Raw genomic sequence first — 23027 nt, forward strand, 5'->3', positions numbered from 1 at the left:
CCAAAGAATAGCAAGGAGACATAAGAAAGCCTTCCTCAATGATCAATGCAAAGAAATAGAGGAAAACAATAGAATAGGAAAGACTAGAGATCTCTTCAAGAAAATTAGAGATACCAAGGGAACATTTCAGGCAAAGATGGGCTCCATAAAGAAAAGAAATGATATGGACCTATCAGAAGCAGAAGATATTAAGAAGAGGTGGCAAGAATACACAGAAGAACTATATAAAACTATATAACTATAGTTATAACTAAGAACTATATAAAAAAGATCTTCATGATTCAGATAACCACAATGGTGTGATCACTCACCTAGAGCCAGACATCCTGGAATGAGAAGTCAAGAGGGCCTTAGGAAGCATCACTAAGAACAAAGCTAATGGGGTGATGGAGTTCCAGCGGAACTATTTCAATACCTAAAAGATGATGCTGTGAAAGTGCTACAGTCCCTAAGCCAGCAAATTTGGAAAACTCAGCAGTGGCCACAGGACTGGAAAAGGTCAGTTTTCATTCCAATCCCAAAGAAAGGTAATGCAAAAGAATGCTCAAACTACTGCACAACTGCACTCATCTCCCACACTAGTAAAGTAATGCTCAAAATTCTCCAAGCCAGGCTTCAACAGTACGGGAACCATGAACTTCCAGATGTTCAAGCTGGTTTTAGAAAAGGCAGAGGAACCAGAGATCAAATTCCCAACATCCATTGGATCATAGAAAAAGCAAGAGCGTTCCAGAAAAAAATCTACTTGTGCTTTGTTGACTAGGTCAAAGCCTTTGAGTGTGTGTATCACAACAAACTGTGCAAAACTCTTGAAGAGATGGGAATACCAGACCACCTTACCTGCTTCCTGAGAAATCTGTGTGCAGGTCAAGAAGCAACAGTTAGAACTGGACATGGAACAACAGACTGGTTCCAAATAGGAAAAGGAGTATGTCAAGGCTGTATATTGTCACCCTGCTTATTTAACTTAAATGCAGAGTACATCATGAGAAATGCTGGGCTGGATGAAGCACAAGCTGGAATCAAGATCGCTGGGAGAAATATCAATAACCTCAGATACACAGATGACACCACCCTTATGGCAGAAAGTGAAGAAGAACTAAAAAGCCTCTTGATGAAAGTGAAAGAGGAGAGTGAAAAAGCTGGCTTAAAACTCAACCTTCAGAAAACTGAGATCATGGCATCTGGTCCCATCGGTTCATGGCAAAGAGGTGGGGAAACAGTGGAAACAGCGACAGACTTTATTTTTGGGGATCCAAAATTACTACAGATGGTGACTGCAGCCTTAAAATTAAAAGACGCTTACTCTTTGGAAGAAAAGTTACGACCAACCTAGATAGCATATTAAAAAGCAGAGACATTACTTTGCCAATAAATGTCCATCTAGTCAAGACTATGATTTTTCCAGTAGTCATGTATGGATGTGAGAGTTGGACTATAAAGAAAGATGAGTGCAGAAGAGTTGATGCTTTTGAACTGTGGTGTTGGAGAAGACTCTTGAGAGCCCCTTGGACTGCAAGGAGACCCAACCAGTCCATCCTAAAGGAAATCAGTCCTGAATATTCATTGGAAGGACTGATGTTGAAGCTGAAACTCCAGTACTTTGGCCACCTCCTGGGAAGAGCTGACTCATTTGATAAGACCCTGATGCTGGGAAAGATTGAGCACATGAGGAGAAGGAGATGACAGAGGATGAGATGGTTGGATGGCATCACCGACTCAATGGACATGAGTTTGGATAAACTCCAGGAGTTGGTGATGGACAGGGAGGCCTAGTGTGCTGCAGTTCATGGGGTCACAAAGAGTCGGACACAACTGAGCAACTGAACTGAACTGAACTGAAGAGTCATAGAGATACAGGAAAGTAGCACTCAGCATAGGGAGGAAAGTACAAGCTGAGATTGGTGAGAATGTGATTCCTGTTCAGTTCAGATGACTACTGGACTACATGACTACTGGAAAAACCATAGCTTTGACTAGATGGACCTTTGTTGGCAAAGTAATGTCTCTGCTTTTTAATACTCTGTCTAGGTTGGTCATAGCTTTTCTTGCAAGGAGAAAGCATCTTTTAATTTCATGGCTGCAGTCACCATCTGCAGGGATTTTGAAGCCCCCAAGAGTAAAGTCTCTCACTGTTTCCATTGTTTCCCCATCTATTTCTCATGAAGTGATGGGACCAGATACCATGATCTCAGTTTTCTGAAGGTTGAGTTTTAAGCCAGCTTTTTCACTCTCCTCTTTCACTTTCATCAAGAGGCTTTTTAGTTCTTCTTCACTTTCTGCCATAAGGGTAGTGCCATCTGTGTATCTGAGGTTATTGATATTTCCCCTGGCAATCTTGATTCCAGCTTGTGCTTCATCCAGCCCAGTGTTTCTCATGATGTACCCTGCATATAAGTTAAATAAGCAGAGTGACAGTACACCGCCTTGACATACTCCTTTCCCTATTTGGAACCAGTCTGTTGTTCCATGTCCAGTTCTAACTGTAGCTTCTTGACCTGCGCACAGATTTCTCAGGAGGCAGGTAAGGTGGTCTGGTATCCCCATCTCTTTAAGAGTTTTAAGAGTTTGTTGTGATCCACACACTCAAAGGCTTTGGCATAGTCAATAAATCAGAAATAGATGTTTTTCTGGAACTCGCTTTTTTGATGATCTCTGGTTCCTCTGCCTTTTCTAAAACCAGCTCAAACATCCCAGAAGTTCATGGTTCTCATACCATTGAAGCCTGACTTGGAGAATTTTGAGCATTGCTTTACTAGAGTGTGAAATGAGTGCAATTGTGCAATAGTTTGAGCATTCTTTTGCATTGCCTTTCTTTGGGATTGGAATGAAAACTGACCTTTTCCAGTCTTGTGGCCACTGCTGAGTTTTCCAAATTTGCTGGCATGTTGAGTGCAGCACTTTAACAGCATCATCTTTCAGGATTTGAAATAGTTCCACTGGAATTTTATCATCTCCACTAGCTTTGTTCTTAGTGATGCTTCCTAAGGCCCTCTTGACTTTACATTCCAGGATGTCTGGCTCTAGGTGAGTGGTCACACCATTGTGGTTATCTGAATCATGAAGATCTTTTTTGTATAGTTCTTCTGCGTGTTCTTGCCACCTCTTCTTAATATCTTCTGCTTCTGTTAAATCCATACCATTTCTGTCCTTTATTGAACCATCTTTGCCTGAAATGTTCCCTTGGTATCTCTAATTTTCTTGAAGAGATCTGTAGTCTTTCCCATTCCATTGTTTTCCTCTATTTCTTTGCACTGATCACCAAGAAGGGCTTTTTAAAAATCTTTTCTTGCTATTCTTTGGAACTCTGCATACAGATGGATAAATCTTTCCTTTCTCCTTTGCCTTTAGCGTCTCTTCTTTTCTCAGCTATTTGTAAGGACCCCTCACATAACCATTTTGCCTTTTTGTATTTCTTTTTCTTGGGGATGGTTGATCACTGCCTCCTATACAATGTCATGTACCTCCATCCATAGTTATTCATGCACTGTGTCTATCAGATCTAATCCCTTGAATCTATTTCTCACTTCTACTGTATAATCATAATGGATTTGATTTAGGTCATACCTGAATGGTCTCATGGTTTTCCCTACTTTCTTCAATTTAAGTCTGAATTTTGCAATAAGAAGTTCATGATCTGAGCCACAGTCAGCTCCTGGTCTTGTTTTTGCTGACTGTATAGAGCTTTGGCTGCAAAGATTATAATCAATCTGATATCGGTATTGACCATCTGGTGATGTCCATGTGTAGAGTCTTCTCTTGTGTTGTTGAAAGAGGGTGTTTGCTCTGACCAGTGCATCTCTTGGCAAAACTGTGGTAGCCCTTGCCCTGCTTTATTTTGTACTCCCAAGGCCAAATTTGCCTGTTATTCCAGGTATCTCTTGACTTCCTACTTTTGCATTCCAGTCCCCTATGAAGAAAAGGATATCTTTTTTGGGTGTTAGTTCTAGAAGGCCTTATAGATCTTCACAGAACCATTAAACTTCGGCTTCTTCAGCGTTACTGGTTGGGGCATAGACTTGGATTACCGTGATATTGATGGTTTGCCTTGGAAATGAGCAGAGATCATTCTGTCATTTTTGAGATTGCCCCCAAGTACTGCATTTCAGACTCTTTTGTTGACTATGAGGTCTACTCCATTTCTTCTAAGAGATTCTTGCCCACAGTAGTAGATATAATGGTCATCTGAATTTAATTCGCCCATTCCAGTGCATTTTAGTTCACTGATTCACAAAATATCAGTGTTTACTCTTGCCATCTCCTGTTTGACCAGTTCCAATTTGCCTTGATTCATGGTCTAACATTCCAGGTTCTTATGCAGTATTGCTCTTTACAGCATCGGACTTTACTTCTGTCACCAGTCACATCCTCAACTGGGCATTGTTTTCGCTTTGGCTCCGTCTCTTCATTCTTTCTGGAGTTATTTCTCCAGTCTTCTCCGGTAGCATATTGAGCGCCTACCAACCTGGGGAGTTCATCTTTTAGTTTCATATCTTTTTGCCTTTTCTTACTGTTCATGGGGGTTCTCAAGGCAAGAATACTGATGTGGTTTGCCATTCCCTTCTCTAGTGGACCATGTTTTGTCAGAACTCTCCACCATGACCTGTCTGTCTTGGGTGGCCCTTCACAGCATGCCTCATAGTTGATTGAGTTAGACAAGGCTATGATCCATGTGATCAGTTTGATTAGTTTTCTGTGGTTGTGGTTTTCATTCTGTCTGCCCTCTGAAGGATAAGGATTAGAGGCTTATGGAAACTTGCTGATGAGAGAGACTGCCTGTGGGGCAAACTGAGTCTTGTTCTGATGGGTGGGGCCATGCTCAGTCAATCTTTAACCCAATTTTCTGTTGATGGGCGGGGCTGTGTCCCCTCCCTGTTATCTGACCTGAGACCACACCTTGGTGGAGGTAATGAAGATAATGGTGACCTCCTTCAAAAGGTCTCCTGGTGCACTGCTGCACTCAGTGGCCGACCCTGCCTCAGGCCGCTGCCGACTCAGGCCTCTGCTGGAGACGCCTGGACACTCACAGGCAAGTCTGGGTCAGTCTCCTGTGGGGTCACTGCTCCTTTCTCCTGGGTCCTGGTGCACTAGGTTTTGTTTGTGCCCTCCAAGAGTGTTTCCCCAGTCCCCAGAATTATAGTCCCCAGAATTATAAATTCTGTAATCAAATCCCACTGGCCTCCAAAAACAAATTCCCTGGGGTTTCTCAGTCCCTTTGCCAGATCCCAAGGTTGGGAGATCTGTTGTGGGTCCTAGAACTTTCTTAACAGTGTGAGAATTTCTTTGGTATAATTGTTCTTCGGTTTGTGGGTTGCCTGCTTGGTGGCTCTTTAGTGGGGTTAATGGCGACCTCCTCCAAGAGGGCTTATGCCACAGGCTGTGTGACCCAGGTAATTCTTCTAGGGAATGGCTTGTGATTTGTGGTGTGCTGAAGTGGTTCTGGAGAGGTTGGAGGAAGTAAGCCATGTGTTAGGTTAGGCAAGATTAAGAAATTTTGACCTCTACCTGAAGGTCCCAGGCAGGTATTTAATAAATAATCTTGTGAATTTAATTTGCTCCTCTAAAAAATGAATAGGTATTGGGTGAGATTTACATTAGTTTATTAACAAATTTAGTTTTCTTTTGTGCCTTGACTTGCTTTGCCCATTTCTCAAGCTGAATTTTCACGACCTGTCTTTCAATATTCTTGTTTAGCTTCTAATGTTTTTGAATAGAAACTTGATTTTTATGTATTCAGTTCTGTTTCCCATTGTAGATTTTCTAAGAAGGAATTTCTCGTCCCGAAATCATGTGTTATTTACCCCAGTTTCTTCTGCTGCATAAACAATAGTAATGATTTTGCTTTGTTAACTTTTTAGTAAAATCTTCAATATATTTTGATGCATGGATTACTTTCTCCATGTACTTGAACAACTGATTAATAGCTTTCTTTTGCAACTGAATTTTGATGGTATCTTTATCATCTGTAGGTATTTTTTGGTTTACACAAGTTTTTCTTTGCAGAAAAGCTTAGGGAAGTACAGGCACACAGTGGCTTGTCTGTAATGAGTTTTCCTTGACCATCAGTATGCTTATTATTGATTTAATTGAACTAATGATTAATATTTGCTATTAGAGAGAAATATTAGAGAATATTAGAAATATTTGAGAAATTTGCTATTAGAGTCCATGTTTCTGGCTTCTACTGATGAATAATCTTGTGACCTCTATTTCTACACGTTTGACCCTGGAAGACTGAGCACACATTGCTCTCGTTTAAAAGTTTTTCCTTGTCTCCTGACACTGATTGTCAGTTGCTTACACTGATTTTCCTTCAGCTTACACTGATTTTCCTTCAGCTTTTCTCATTATCACATATGTTTCAAAACCTGGAGAATAAGAGACTTTGAGAGAGCCATAGTTCCATAGTTTAAAAAAAGTGGAAGATGGTGGATATCCTTGTGGAAAGGAAGGGTTCCCCCCTACACTCCAAGATTTGAAACCAGTCAAAACATACATAATTTCAAAGTTCTTCAGCCCACATAAGTTTAAGTTGTATGCATGCACGCTTTCAAAATGTAGTGAAACATTTTAATGGGTAAACAGAAATATGCACATTCCAGTTAGGTTTAGTTTTTTTCTTTCATATGAATTTTGACTTAGTGATGTTTCAGGAATACATTCTAATATGTGGGACCTACTTGTGGGAGCTATTGTGAACCTTAAGTGGCCTAATGTGTATTAAATACTCAGAATTGTGCCTGACTCAGTCTCAGTGGAGGAAAGGATTTTATTATGTTAATATAAGGCATCCACTCTTACATAATATAATGATAGTTAATAGGTGGGATAGGTTTATACTTGTGTTCTTTTGTTCTCGTGTGTTCTTGGTCAGATTATGTTAGGATTATGCTAACTTTGTTTAATGATGGGGCAGCTTTTCTTTCTTTTTAATGTTTGTTTATCTTTTATTTCAAGTTTTGAAACTTCTGTCATACTCTCTGACTCTGGGTGATTCTGTGTCAACTTTTTCACTGTTCTTTTTTGCCGATGGTTCATTCTATCCAAGCCATCTGTGTCTTCTTGATGCCTCATATATATTTCTTTCGTATTGACTTATTTATGATTTTTAAGTGTGATGCATATAAAGTATCACTTACACTTTGAAACACAGCCTCTCCTATTGTATTCCTTTCCTAATCTCCCCTCCCCAAACTAGGTTTTGATTTCTGGGGCGGGGGGGGGGGAGGGGTGGTTATGTATGTAATTTAAATTTGTAGAAATATTCATTCATGTACAAAAGTAGAGGATTTAATATAATGAATTACATTGTATTCATCACTCAGATTGGAACACTTATCATCATTCTTGGTTTGAATTTATTTATTAATTGTACCATTGTTTTTCATTTTTTAATTTTTTCCCCATGGGATAGTTAGAGCTTTTATAACTTTATTATTTAAATGCCTAATTCTTTAATCTTATGCTATATTGAAAAAGTAATTAGAGCACTTTAAAGAAGTGAATTTGATAATAAGCCTAATTTCAACAGTGTTCCTACTGTATTTTCTAAATAGTCTGTTTTAATTTTTAACTATTTTTATCTCAGTAGTTATTTTAGAAAACACTACTATGTTATACATTTCTGTTTTATGCATTATTTATTCTGTATTTTGCACCTAATTGCAAGGTTTGCTAAATTATATATTTTTAATAGTCTTGCTTTATGATCAATATTTTGAACATGACATATTATATCCTTAAAATAGCATATAGTATGTAGGCTTGAAAAAATAACTATCTTTAAAAAACTTATAGTGTTTGAATAATCTATATCTATTTGTGTCTTTAACATACTAAATAAATAAAAAAAAGTAAACTGTAAAACTTCCCATTATGATTATAATCCATCACTAAGTAAGCTTTTGCATTTTCTTAGTTTTTAAAGATGCATTTTGTATTTCTGTTCTTTCTTATAAGAAATACATGGATACTGATTGGTAAACCTTAAACCTAATTTCAGTTATATTGTGTGTGTGAGCATGTGTGCTAAGTTGCTTCAGTCAGGTCTGGCTCTTTGTGACTCTGAGGACAGCCCATCAGGCTCCTCTGTCCATGGAATTCTCCAGGCAAGAATACTGGAGTGGGTTGCCATGCTCTCCTCCAGGGGATCTTCCTGACCCAGGGATCAAACCCATGTCTCCTGCATTGGCAAGCAGATTCTTTACCACTGGCGCCATCTGGGAAGCCCTTCAAATATATTAGACTTCTATCAGATTGTAGCTATACTTGCTTAGGTTAAGAGTATGTAACTTCAGAGTATCTTCAGAACTTTATGCATCTTGAGTTTTTTTAAGTTTTTGTGTACTTATTAAAAATCTCTAACTGAACTATGTACCCTCCCCAGCTTTTTATTGAGTATGAATTTGTAATCATACCTAAATGCTTACAAGTCAGATTGAGAATAAGCAAATATTGTATCACCATCACATAGTCAAGTTCAGTTATTACAGCTTTGGGTTGAGCTTGGTAACTGTCATGCACTTAATAAGTCTACTTAAGAAAAATGATTATTACATGTAAGCTTATGAAGAGCTATTGGAAGAATACTGGGGTGACGATACAACCTTTCTATAATTCTCTTTTGAAATATTCCCACTTGCATACTATATATAGGATATGCTAAATTTTTTTGGTGGCTAACCATCACTAATATGGTCTCTGAGTGATATCTCTAGGAGCCACTCAAGAGCAATTTTGCATGATAATACCACTGAGGGTCATCAGGAGACATCTCGACATTCACCTCCCCAAAAAAGCTTTTCAGTGGTATCACATTTGTGACTTTGTTAGCTTTGAGTCCAGCCGTCTTTCTTGTTGACTGAGAAACTTGATTTTGTCAGCCTCTGTGTCTGGAGCTGTATGAGAAGGGGCACTTCCTCACACAGGTAAACTCACATCTCAGAATCTGCAGTTAACAACGTAACTTCCACGTAGGCTGTTTATCTTAGGCTAACTGGTGTGGTGTTTCTCTGTCACATCTTAATAAGAAGCACAGAATTATGACAGGTTGTAGGAAGCATGTTGGGAATTATTAAATTGTTCAGTAACAAAAGGCACTGATGCCCTGATGCCATCATAGTAATCGTAGGAATCATATGGCCAGTGTGTTGAAGACTTAAAATCTAACAGACAAGGTACCCCTCCTTGAAGGGTGCCAGGCTGGGCACAGCTGCCATTTGTTTGTGACCCTGTTTTTCTTGTATTTTGCAGACTGACCACCCGCCTTTCTGGTGGGCGTGTTCCCACCTTTGAACATGTCCAGTCACCTTGTTCTTGTTTCTTGGCCTGTGAGCCATTTTGCTTCTTTAAGGACAGAACACATCTACTCTGATTCACTACGTGTTGATTTTATGGTTTAACTTTCAGAGGACAGTGTTATCTTAATTTCCCGTTATGGTCCTGGTGATATAGGCAAATCTATAAAATGCCCAGTAGAGTTTCATACATGCGCATAGATTTTTTTCTTTTTCTTCTTCTAAGTATTTCACTCATTTTCAGTTGGAAAATTAACAGGGATCTGCTGGAAAAATTTGACTCCTTGATTCAGGAAAGATTTTTAAATTTAAATCAAACAGTTGGTGAGTGATTTTATTTAGATGCTTTAAATTTTTTTTTACTTATTAACTTAAAATAACTTTATTTTCCAGACTTCTCTATACAGTAATTTCCTGTTGCTACAGCTGCTGATTTGGAAGTCATGGGAAGATGTTTTAAATTTCAATCCAATTGTCTAGATTTTAGAACTGCTTTTCTAGACATTGTATTTAACTTGGAGTATATAAGACATAAAGTAAGCCAGGGCTGTTTTGAAATGTGAGCATAATGGTAGTGGACATTTGCCAAAGACAGGTTTGTTTGATCTTTATTTTGTTAAACTTCCTGTAGTTCTTCATCGTGATAGTCCTCTAGCCCAGGAAGCTGGGATATAACACAAATTCATCAGCTTCCTGACCTCGGCCACTGCCAGACTTTCTAAAGGCACTGTCATCAGAGTTCTCCCAGGTCTTTCTTTACCTTCCATGGTAGAATGGACGTACTAGAACATGAGAATCAGGAAGCGCAGGACAATTAATCATTTGTTGTTGCTTAGAATATCTTTACTGCAAAGCAACTTTGGGATATTCTAAAAATATAAGCAGCTCATCTAAACAGACACTAAATAGAAGTTTTTATTTTTTGAAAGTTTGAATAGTTAGTTGAATTCTGACATGTAGAATCCCCAGGTCTTCTTAGGCATGCAGAACTTTCCTAATCTCACAGTGATACGTATAAATAGGAAGGTTGTCTTAGTATGTTTTTCTGATACTCTGGATTAGCTTCCTTTCCACAGCACTGTCTTCTCTGTGCATGCTTACTTTGAAAGCATTTGTGTTTTTTTAGCTATCATGCCTTTTTCTCATACTGGCACATTATGCTTATAAATGTCAGGTTTCTCCCATGTTATTCCCGTTCTCCACTTCTAGCTATTTCATTTTGGAAACTGTCGGCTCTAAATAAGACTTTAAAAAAACCATCATGTACCTGGTCTCATAACACATGGTGGGCCTTGCAAGAGGAGAGCCAACTCGAGGTGCTTCCTGCCCCCTGAGAAACCAAGTCCTGGGACAGAGTGGGCACCCCTGAGGCAGCTCATGTCTTTAGGGACAAGCCCTGTGACTATCCCAAGGGCTGTTTGAACACCTTATGTCCCTCCTGTTTCCTTCCAGGGATTTGACAGAGAGGAAGGAAGTGGAAGACCCAAGTCTTCATCCTCAAATCTGTCTTGAAATATCTTTCAGATGGGTGAACCCTCATAATCTACGTAGGCCTCAGCTGTTACTTTTTTATTTTCTCCATCTGTAAGCAAACCTTTCTAGGCAAGAATAATTTCAATAACAAGCATGAGGAAAGCTTTGAAATTGCACCTTGAGACACAACCTTCAGTTGTAGGACTCTCTGCCTGTCAAACAAGGGAGGGGGAGTAGATCAGAGTGGTGGACTCGGATGCCCCCAGGCAAGGTCGAGGCTGAGGCCCAGTGGAGAGTGTGGGCTCCATCTGAAGAGCTCAGCAGTTTCTTGGCTTTGTTCTCATGGTAAGGGAATGCAGGCCTGGCCATTCTGTGTCTTTTAACTTTTCCAGAGTAGCTAGACATCTGGAATTTTACTTGAAAGATCATTATTTAAAATGTTAGCAATTAGTTCAAAATCTTTAGAAATCCTGTACAAGACCAAGCAAAATATGTCTGTAAGCCAAATCTGCTCCCCAGGCTTCTGAATAAGTTGATGACTAAGGTCTTGCTGAGTTAAGTGTTTTTAGCGTCTGTTATTCTCACATTCTCTCTCTCTCTCTCTCGGAGTAGAACATACGGTGTCTTGCTGTGTCTCTCTGTGGCCAGAAGTAATACAGGGAAGAAGGCTGGGAGCCTGGGTTGAGAGACTTGATTTGACTGCCACCAGGAGGTGCCCAGAGGCCCTTTCCACTTCTCCCAGGAAACTGTGGGACTTGTGTAAAACGCTTGCCGTGGTGGCTACTGCCCCAGAGCAGCTGCTGTTTACCATCTGGGTAGTATATCAATTCTGTGTCAAAGCAGATGGAGCTGAAGTTTTGGCCAACCAGTTTTACAGCCAGCCTGGGGCCATCTCAAAGATATAGCAGCTCGAAGATGTAAGCTCTTCTTTCTGGAAGCAAAAGGAGCTCAGATTTTTGTTTTTCTCCAGGTTTGTGAAGGGTATTATTGTTTAGGAAGCTACCAGTATAGATGGGACAGCATTTTCTCCAGCTCTAGTAGTGTGGGATTAAGGGAGTAGAATAAGGCAGAGAGCCGTGTATTGGGCTAAAAGTACTGCTGAAGTGGCCCTCAGGTAAGCCAGCATGAGACAAGACCACCCGTGCCTGAGCCGTGCTGTGTCACGAGGGCCATCTATGGAAAATAAAGAGGGGAAGGAATTACAAGTTTTTCCTCATTGAAGAATCAGAGCATGCATTGGAAAAATTAATATTCATCAATTAGCGTACTTTTTGCTGATTACAACACGGTAACTCTAAATTTCAGCTAGCTCCCATTTGAGAAGGTGATGGAAGCAGCGGTCCCCCTTTTTAGAAAATTACAAATAATGAAGGAAGTATTTTAGGCTTTGTGAACCATATAATCTCGGTTGTGACTATTCCCTTCTGCTCTCTTCATGTGAAAGTATCCATAGCAATCGATACCAACCACAGGAATGGGTGTGGTGGTATTCTAATAAAACCTCTGCATTCAGAAACAAGTAGCCTGCCGCATTTGACCTACAGGCTATAGTTTGTTGACTCCTAGTTTAGATAAACATTGACAGCTATAATAGATTGGAATATTTGTCAGCAAATACTCACTTACCTTCTCCTCTTTGGATGGAGTGTATACATCTCAGCTCCGTGCCCTTTGGGCTTTAACCAGTAGAATATGAGGAAACACGATGTGTACAGAGGTTCCACTGTGCTCACGCGGCTGAGCTTGTCTCCTGTGCTCTTGGCATTTGCCATGAAGAGAACATGCCCCAGGTCGTCTTGGACTAAGGGGAAAGACAGACAGGACAGGAAAGACAGACTTAGACCCAACGCATGGTTTGAAGCCAAGCTCTTCTGTGCATCGCCTGAAGCAGAGTTGCCAGCTGGGCTCAGACTAGACCAGCTGAACTGAACTAGACCCATGAACTTGGGAGTAAATGTAGATTGTTTTAGGCCTCAGAATTTGGGAGTGGTTTATGAACACAGCTTGACTGTCAAAATAGCCAACACAGAGGAGGACCCTTACCTATCCAGATAAAACAGTTAAGATATGAATCTCTTTTTTCAAAAACCAAAACAACAAAAGAGGATTCCCGTCTCCCCACACAAATTCCAGAGGAAAATAAGGTGATGTTTTTCTTTATTTTATAACCCTCCACTCAGCTCCTCCTCACCTGCCCCCTCTCCCATGCTCCTTCCATCATTGGAATAAACCCTGCTTTGTAGATTCAGGCGCCCATATGTACAGCTGATCAGTACTTAACACCTCTTTAGAGAGGCATAGCTTTCCTCAAGCCAACTCCGGAGAGGACTCAGTACAAGAACTGGGTGTTTGATACGTTCTGCACTGTATCTGGGAAAATATCCAAGCTCTTCCTCAAAAATGAGCAGTAGAGGTTTCCGAGAGCCCACTCTGCATTATTGTGTGGGCTAGATGCTAGGCAGGATTTATCCAGTCAATATCTGTTTTGTTTCTGCTGCATGCTACGTGCTGAGGTGGTCCCTAAGGACACAAGGGTGTGCAAATCAAATTCAAGGCCTTCAAGGAACACGCCAGCTAGCAGGAGAGATGGGCGAGTTAAGTGGGTAATTAAGGCACAGTGTGGTAAGCATTGTCGTAAGTGGCATATCCACAAGCTTGAGGGAGCTTGGAGGAGATGTACTCGGCCTTGCCTGGGGATAGGAATGTGGGGAGCATTTCAGGAAAGTCTTCCTGAAGGAATTGAGACTTGAACCGAATCTTTCTGAAGGACATGGTTAAGGTGAAGTCCTGCAGTTGTAGAGCAGAAAAGAGGCTTTAGAAATATCTTCCACTTTACTCATTAAAAGGAAGCTTTCGCTCCCTTTTAAAATTTCAGGTTTCCCAGACAGAGGTCCATCTGATAAGAGTCAAGCTGCCCAGAGCAGTCTGTGCCATGGGTAGTTAACTTTACTATTAAAGCCATTGCAAATAGCATCTAAACATTCTAGCTACTTAGCAGTTATATAAACACACGTGTGAAAAATAAGGTAATGATTCTTATTTCCCAAGTCAGATGTACAGTGTTGCATGCGGTCAGTTTTTAGTTGGAAATAGCGTCAGATTTCTTGGCTATTGGTGTTTGCTGTCTTTTTTCATTGATGAGGGGAAAGGAGAATGAGTAAGACTAAGAAAATGATCTAATTACCTTGCAAATGGTTTTCTTCCTAAAAGCAGTCCTCTATTTGAATTGTGAATTCTTTAGATTTTCTGTACACTTTAGTAGATTTGAGCCATTGATATGACAATAAATTATTAAAAAAAACAAGTACAGCCCTATTAGCACTACTCAGGCCAAGACCACCCATGTGCCCTCTAGTCGCTTTTTCCTTCCTTTTGCTTGGGAATAATCACTGACCCAGTGTCTAATGACACAGATCAACTTTTGCCTTGAAGGTCTACAGTTAAGTTCCTTTAGATTACCAGAAGTAGGGTTACAGGATCAAGAAATACAAATATTTTAAAGCATCATAGTTCATATAACCAAATTGCTTTCAAAAATGTTATATCATTAAATCACTACACTGTATGCAAATGTGGGAAGCACTTTTTGTCCCTGAGTGTGGGGAAGGAGAGAAATGAAAAGCCAAGTGTAAAGACATAGGACCAAATGAAACCTTTTCACTTTAGGGAAATTCCAGCAATGTTTCGAAGTGGTATTTTGCCCAGCTGAAAAATGTTCTTCTTTCTCTGGACTTTGCCAGTCACCCCATTGTGGCAGAAAGGAGAGCATGGGAGCCTTGCACTGGTTAAGATCTGGATGTAAGTGATACACATTACACGGCCAGAGAAAGGCACGAAATTCAGCAGAACCAGGGGCATGTAGTCCTCCCTCAGGAATCGGTAATGTAGGGAGGGAAACCAGAAAACTTAGCAACGAAAAATACCATCCATCATAATACTCCCTATTTGCTGACTTTGCCCCATCCTTGGGGAGATCAGATCATTCAGATTGCCAGTCTTTTATTTTAGAAGTACGTGCTGGCCTTGAGGGGAGGGATCCTGTGTCTCCATACAGGACAGTGATTGTTGCAGTTATCAGTGGGGTGTTTGTATATGGTAAACTTCTTGGGGTGGGCATAGTTCTTTTCTAAGGAGAGGCACGGAAACATACTTATTCATTAACAGGTAATGGAAATGCAAATTTGGTTTATTAGATACCTGTGGTGGAAAGCAGTTCCTCTATAGGAAGTACATTTTCTCATAGCTGATTTATGTGTTTTAGTTACGTGCTCTCAGTGAAGCTGTTCCGTAAATGTTTCCTGGTCCACAGGGAATGACACTGACAGAATTGTAGAAGTTTTCTGCCTGGCGCAGCAAGGGAGCTGCCTTGGCTTGTTCACCCAGAGACATGCTCCAGGTTCCAGGCACATTTTTTTTGTTGTGGTTAACAACCTGTCTTTACCATTTACTGTAAATTTGTATTCTTTTTTTACTGACAGTCTTTTCCATAATAGTTTTTTTTTGGAGTAGTATCGATGGATAACATCAAGAATTGCTTCTCATTTCACTTTCTCACTGTGTCTTCATCGGGACAGAAATGTCTTCAGTTCAGACACCCTGATGCTCAGAGAGATGGACTGTTGCACGGGGATGGGGGTCACACTGCAGTATCAGGTGGGCTCTGATTTAATGTGGTGTCTCTCTTCCGTTCTCCAAAGATCTCTTCCCTCGAGGGATGGTGAAGCTGGAGAGAGGCTCCTTTAACCCTCCTACAGGATGAACCCCCTGCCAGAAGACATGGAGAATATTCTCACGGGGAGTCAGAGCTCACACGCTTCTGTGCGCGACATCCACTCCATCAACCCCACGCAGCTCATGGCCAGGATCGAGTCCTATGAAGGAAGGGAGAAGAAAGGCATATCTGATGTCAGGAGGACTTTCTGTTTGTTTGTCACCTTTGACCTCTTATTTGTAACATTACTGTGGATAATAGAGTTAAATGTAAGTGGGTTTTGTTTTTGTTTTCTGTGACATTATGTGAATTGTTTCCAGAGACAAAATTATTTCTTATTTTTCTCATCATTTCTGTCTCACTTTCATGAATTCCATCTTTCTTTCAAATGAGGCATTCTTGGTCTTCTCCAGTTGATTTGAACTTTCCTTGTTTTTTATTGTTATTGTTTAAAACAAACCTGGTTAGTTTAAAATGTATTTTGTGGTTATGCAAGTTGAATTCATGGGGTTTTATTTTGTAACAGGAGTTGGCAAACTGCAGTCTGAGAACCGAATTCAGGTGGCCTGGTTTTATAAATAAAGTTATATATTGTCTGTGGCTGACTTTCATACTGAGTGGTTGAGTTGAGTAGTTTTGACAAAGTCCATCTGGCCACAAAGGGAAAATTTTTTATGCCCTGGCCTTTTAAAAAAAGAAAAAGTGCTGGCCCTTGCTTCAAAAAATGTAGCATGCTTCTGGATTATGTTTTAATGTTACATCTACTTTCTAGTTCCTACATTTAAGATTTTTGCATGCACTTATTTTTTATGTTTTTTCAAAGAGACTATTTATTCATATTTTATCCGAAAATAATCCTAGAGACATTTGGAGGTTTATCTGTTTAGTCAGCTTTCTGTGGTTATATTGCCAAATAATAGTCTAGACCAGTACTGTCCTTGTTCAGGCGCTTAGTCCTGTCTGACTCTTTGTGACCCCATGAACTGCAGCACACCAGGCTTCCCTGTCTTCCACTATCTCCTTGAGTTTGCTCAGACTCATGTGCATTGAGTCAGTGATGCCATCCAACCATCTCATCCTCTGTCGCCCCCTTCTTCTCTTGCCCTCAATCTAACCAGCAGGGTCTTTTCCAATGCCCTAGTGAAATACAATGCAAGCCTTATATGTACTTTTAAGTTCTCTAGTTGCTACATTTCATAAAAGTAAAAATAAACAGGTGATACTCATTTTAGTAATATATTTTATTTACCCAATATATCTGTTTTCTTGAAAACCTTGCCTTTGACTGTTTATAGAAAATATGAAAGGATGCTGAGATTCCTGTTGGAAAATTATTTTTAATTTTGCCTCGTAATAGAGTCAGTGTCTTAATCTAAACTGACTAGCATTCTGATTCATACCAAGAATTTCTGTTTTAGATGCTTAATGATTAGCATCTTTGGAGTCATTTAATTTCATCATAAATTCTAATAGAGGAATAAAGCTCTTTTTGAAAGCAGATATATTAGAAAATAAAAAGCATTTTTTTTAAAGAAGAGAAGATTGGTTCCAGAATTAAGGTCATGTGCAACACGAATCTAACTGTTAGGTTTCTGTTCACAGATTTTCCTTCTTTTAATCCAACTCTGTGGGTGTGCTCTATTATTATTTAAAGCCAGAGAAGCCAGTGATATGACAACAGTAATTTCATGTGTTTCTTTTTACTATGTATTGCATCAAAGAATATATTTCAATTGATATATTTAAAAGAATAATGTATTTTCAAAACAAGCAGCTGTGGAATGAGAGATGAAAAAGAAATACATCTTTTAATAGGAAAGCTTAACAGTTTTAAGGAAGCACACTTATCATTATTATAGTGATAGCACAAAATCAAGGCGTTTGTTGGTTTGCCACTGATGTGACCACACTGAATGCGTTTAAGTAAGAGAAGCTGTGGCTGGGGCTGTGGTGGGTTATGGGGTTACACTTCTCCCTTCCTTCCTTCCTTACTGCTTTGAGGAAATTGGAATGGAAGTGAAGTAAGTGGGATGCGCCCTGTTTCGTTCATCATCAGGGACCTGTTTCCATCTGCATGCAATTTGTTATAAATCAAAAATCACCAGGCCTAGCAATTGAGAAATGTGTTTTTATCCTCACTTTTCCTCTGACTGCCAGTTTCCCGATTTGTAAAGAGATCATAAAAGAGTATATGATTTTGACTTTCTTAGTGAGGCTATTTTTTTTTCCTCTAAAGGCACATTTAATTTTCTAGTTCTATTTGTTTAGAATTGTCAGTCCTGAGCTGGGTTTTTCATTGCATAATGTACCATCCCTTTTCTTTTGTTGTCTGTTTCTGTAAACCTCTGCAGTCACTCAGGTCCATTGTTATTTTTACATGCTTATACATTTACTGAGTGCCAAGACATAGGATTCTGACTGAGGTGTTGCAGGCTCCACAAAAAGCTCCGGGAGATTTAAAGTTTACCTGAGGAGATATAACAGGCATCTTATATTGCCTCCTGGTGTTAATCTTTAAAAGAGGGAAGAAACAGCATAAAGGGAACTTAGGCCTTCAAACAAACATGGGGGCCCAGATGTTCTAAGCAATCATAGTAATAACCAAAATACTTTGCCTTCACATACAATTTCCAAGTTGGCCACTTTCCTCCTGGCTCCAGGGAGCTGACTGGCGCCAACCCAGCCTGGAGCACGTGGCCTGGGCGAGCTGGAGCGGCCTAAGAGCACCGTGGTTAATTTTCCTGCTGAAAGACCTTGAGGTGGCTGATTTCTTTGGGTCCAGTTGAAGGGATGGTTCTGGTTCTATGTCAGACCTTTTGGTACATGCCTGAGTAGACTGATTTCTCAAATTGGATCTAGAGTTCACCATTGGCTTGGTTTGCCTGAAGATTCTATTTCTCTTTTCCCCTAGACTCTTAGACTGACAGGGACAGGGATCAAAATGGCAACAGAAGAGAAATCATTTTTCTTTCTCAGCTTTTGATACTTTGGTTAAGATTATAGATCAAGAAAGGCCATTATCAGTTCTTATTGCCAGTCTTACTATATTTTCCAGCTGACTTATTTGAAAGGGCCAGGATGCTTCTGGTTTGCCCTGGAGCCATCATGACCAGCTTTGTGGCCTCAGGCAAGCCACTTAAGTTCTCTGAGCCTTGGTTTCTCAGTCAGGTAACGGAGCTGGTACCTGTCTTGCCTTGTGACTTCCTGTGAGAATCAAATGATAAGATATATACCACAGCCCCTTGGCAGTTATGAAGCTCTATATAACTATACATTATGTAATTTACTGTTAGCTAAAGTAAATTTTGGGCTTCCCTGGTGGCTCAGATGGTAAAGCGTCTGCCTGCAATGTGGGAGACCCGGGTTCGATCCCTGGGTCGGGAAGATCCCCTGGAGAAGGAAATGGCAACCCACTCCAGTACTCTTGCCTGGAAAATTCCATGAACTGAGGAGCCTGGTAGTCTATAGTCCATGGGGTCGCAAAGAATCAGACAAGACTGAGCAACATTGTTTGTTTGTTTGTAAAGTTAATTTTAGGGCTTCCCAGGTTGTGCAGTGGTAAAGAATCTGCCTGCCAGTGCAGGAGATACAAGAGACATGGGTTTGATTCTCGGGTCAGGAAGAGCCCTTGCAGTAGTAAATGACAATCCACTCCAGTACTCTTGCCTGGAAAATTCCATGAACAGAGGAGGCTGTCAGGCCAGAGTCCATAGGGTCGCAGAGTCGGGACATGACTGAGCCCACACACACTAAAAGTAAGTTTTACCCAGAAACAGGAATAAACAAGTTGCTTATTATTCTCTCATTATTGTTAAGTTTCAGGTATTTATTATCCTACTGATTCCATTATTTCACTGTCACTATGTTCTGTGGTTAAACTGTGATCACCAATGATAACAGAAATTCTCTGGGAGAGTTCAGTGCATTGGAATTATCTGAGGAGTGAGTGGAGGAGATGAACTGAATTGTGTATGGAAGGAATTGTGTGTGGGTAGAAGGAATTGGGGATAGAAGGATGATGTAGGATCAGATGGTGGGACCAGTGGGGAGACAGTTTGGTGAAGGGGGTAAACAGAAGCACTGAGGCAAGAGTGTGCTTGTGTGTGTGTGTGTGTGTGTATGGTTTGCGGGGGGCGGGGGGGGGGGGGGGCAGGGGCAGACACAGAGAAAATATTAGCCTGGCTAGAAATAAGGTTCCCATAGGAAAGAAAATTGCCTAGGCAAGTTGGTTCTAGACTATTGAAAATCATAAAACAGCTACAGAGAAGTGTTGGACTTACTGCAGTTGTGAGCTGAGATAGATTCTAGAGCAGACTGGAAAACACAGTATTGAGATCTTCCAGTAGTGATTCATACTCCACATCACATCATGACTTACCTGCTGTATCTGTTTGGATGCTTGACGTGACGTGCTCCCTAGAGACACACACATCCCTGCCACACATCCCTGCTTTCCTTCGCTTTGTTCTTTATCAGGAAACGATACCCAGATGCTCAGGCCAAAGGTTAAGACTCATCCTTGATTGATTTGCTTGGTTTATTTTGTCTTTGTCATGCCTCCTGTCCTTAAAAGTAAGGCCTGTCAAATCCATCTGCAAAACACACTCACAATGTGACCTCTTCTTCCCGTTTCTACCATTACCACCCTTGACCAAGCCAACATTATCACTCAGCCAAACTACTGCGCCCGGTCTGGGCCTGACCAGTTTACCTGCTTCCATGCTTCTGCGTTTGTGTGTTAGTCGCTCAGTCGTGTCCAACCCTTTGTGACCCCCATGGACTGTGGCTCACCAGGCTCATCTGTCCATAGGGTTCTCCAGGCAAGAATACTGGAGTGGATAGCCATTCCCTTGTCCAGGGGATCTTCCCAACCCAGGGATCGAACCCCAGTTTCCTTCTTTGCAAGCTAATTCTTTACCCTTTGAGCCACCAGGGAAGTCCTGGATTCCACGCTTGCCCAAATCCATTCTTCTGATAGAAGCCAGAGTGACTTTTAAAAGTAGAAAAAATAGAAACATAAATCAGATAACATTTTCTGTTGAAAACTTTTCACTGACCTATCAGAGCACTTATAATAAATTCCAAAGCCCCCAAGAAGCCAACCCCAATTTCCTTTCCTACCCTTTGTTCCTGGCCCACCCAGGTCAGCCAGACTTCTGTTCACAGAATGGAACAAGCTCTCTTCTGTCTTCGACCCTTTCTTCTATATGAATTGGTTCATTTCCTTCATCTTGATGTAGATTTTGTCTCTTACTATGCTAGTATCAGTCATTTCAACTGATTTAATTCATTTAAATCAGCCACCAAGGGAAGATTTCCATGACCACCCACCACAGAGGCGTCAAAGGTTATTCTGCCACACTGTCCTGCTTCTGTCCTTTGTAGCACTGATTTTCTTTTTTCTGATTTTCTTATGTGTCATCTGTCTGCACTTGCTAGAATGTTAATTCCACAAAGACATAGATATTCATTTGTTTACTGAAGTATTTCCTGTGTGTAGAATAGTCCTTGGCACTCACTAGGTGCTCAACAAATACTTGGTGAATGGATCAAGTTCATGGCAGTGGTTTGCAGATTAGGTTAAATTCCAGGCAGATTGATAGTAAGAACGTTAACTCAGAAGTTTTTGGAGGAACTCCATGGAAGGTTGTGGAAGTAGAAAAGAAGCAGCTAACTTGAGAGACATACTAAAGGAAGAAATTTAAGGATTTGTTGATAAACTGATTTTATCACCCCAGTATCCAAAGATGACTCTTAAGATTTCTAAGGAAAGCATCTAGAATAACAGTACCAGTTCCAGTTCTGACAGAACCATGATTGGGACGGGGGGGTCCATGTGAAAATAAAGATGAATCCGTTTGGGACATCTTGTACAAGAGACTGAGATTTTGAAGTAATTTTGAGTGTAAATTGGGGTTAGAGATACAGGTTTTACTCTATTTAAGTTCTCTTGTGTGCATGCTCAGTTGTGTCTGACACTTGGCAACCCCATGGACTATAGCCCACCAGACTCTGTCCATGGAATATTCCAGGAAAGAATACTGGAGTGGGTTGCCATTTCCTACTCCAAGGGATCTTCCCGATCCACGTCTCTTGTGTCTCCTGCATTGGCAGTTGGATTCTTTACCACTGAGCCACTGTAGAAGCCCTTTTTCTATTTAAAGGCAACATGAAATGACAGTTTATTTTAAAGTTTATGGATACTGAAGAGAACCTCTTTCTACTGGCTTGTTACTACGGAACTGTATCAGCAGCATTAATTCCGGTTCTTGCAGCTGGGAATGTTGGTTTCTCTGTGGTAGAGAATGCCTCTTTGCCATAGTCTACTTGGAATAATCATTTTTTAGAATATTTTGGATATTAAGTTTCCCTGGTCTGGAGAGACATAGCAGTGAAACTAGATGGTTGGTTGGCTTTCAATTATTTCTCCTTGCTTCCAGGTTTTCAATTCTATTCATTAGTGAAGGCTTATAGTCAGGTCTGTAGCTCTTCTGCACAAATTACACAGAAATCTAAGCCTCCTTAAGGGATTTAAGGTACAAAATAGTGTTTGTTGTATATTCCATTTTTATAACAAGTACAGTTGACCTTGGACAGTGCAGGGGAGGGGATATATTGTATAATCTATAGCCAGCCCTCCATATCCATGATTGCCCCACACCCGTGGGTTCAATCAACCATGGACTATGTAGCACTATATTTACTGTTGAAAACTAGCCACCTGTAAGTGGACCCATGCAGTTCAAATCCCTGTTGTTCAAGGGTCAACTGTACTTGAAAAGGTATCTAAGCCAAGAGGATTCTCGTGTCAACTTTTACTCTAATACAACCAGTTAGTAAATAGTAGTAAATCCCTGGTAGCTCAGCTGGTAAAGAAATCGCCTGCAGTGCAGGAGAACCCGGTTCGATTCCTGGGTTGTGAAGATCTGCTGGACAAAGGATACGCTGCCCACTCCAGTATTCTTGGGCTTCCCTGGTGGTTCAGATGGTAAAGAATCCGCCTGCAATGCAGGAGACCTGGGTTCGATCCCTGGGTTGGGAAGATCCCCTGGAGGAGAGTATGGCAACCCACTCCAGTATTCTTGCCTGGAGAATCCCTATGGATAGAGGAGCCTGGTGGTTACAGTCCATGGGGTTGCAAAGAGTTGGACATGACTGAGCAACTTTCACACACACACACACACACACACACACACACTAGTAAATCGTACAAAAGTATTCCTTATTGACTTTTTCCCCTTTTTTCTTTTACCCAGATCTCTGGTTAATTGCCCTCTAATTTGTCCTCAGATAACTGCACTGGTTTGTCAGGACCAACAGTGTCTGTACTCCAGATTGGAGACTTGAATTTGCTATTGTACACCCTGTTCCCTGTTATCAGCTCATTCATGGGTCCTCGCAGTTATAGAGGGTCTGCTTGCATCCTTTCTTAGCTGTCAGACATGTGGTCCTTTCTGATTTTTTTTTTTTTAAAGAATACTACTTTTGAAAAAGTAATATTCTTTATAGTTTGATATGCAGAATTTTAAACTTGATCATTTAAAATT

The 23027-nt window shown here is 40.6% G+C and overlaps 1 protein-coding gene across 7 annotated transcripts in view; it reads left to right on the plus strand.

The window, feature by feature from the left end:
- LOC133072236 (STARD3 N-terminal-like protein) overlaps nucleotides 1-23027 on the plus strand; it is a 55458-nt gene that overhangs the window by 17452 nt on the left and 14979 nt on the right. For 5 of the 7 annotated variants that reach the window (XM_061165278.1, XM_061165282.1, XM_061165281.1 and 2 more), the window contains one exon: nucleotides 15467-15749. In XM_061165278.1, coding sequence (XP_061021261.1) covers nucleotides 15525-15749 — 225 coding nt within the window. In that variant the 5' untranslated portion in view covers nucleotides 15467-15524. Of the gene's footprint in view, nucleotides 1-4910; nucleotides 5040-15466; nucleotides 15750-23027 lie in introns of those variants that run through there. The other 2 variants (XM_061165277.1, XM_061165279.1) reach the window with 2 other exon arrangements.

Source organism: Dama dama, chromosome 18 (genome assembly GCF_033118175.1).
Source record: "Dama dama isolate Ldn47 chromosome 18, ASM3311817v1, whole genome shotgun sequence".
Lineage (NCBI taxonomy): Eukaryota > Metazoa > Chordata > Mammalia > Artiodactyla > Cervidae > Dama > Dama dama.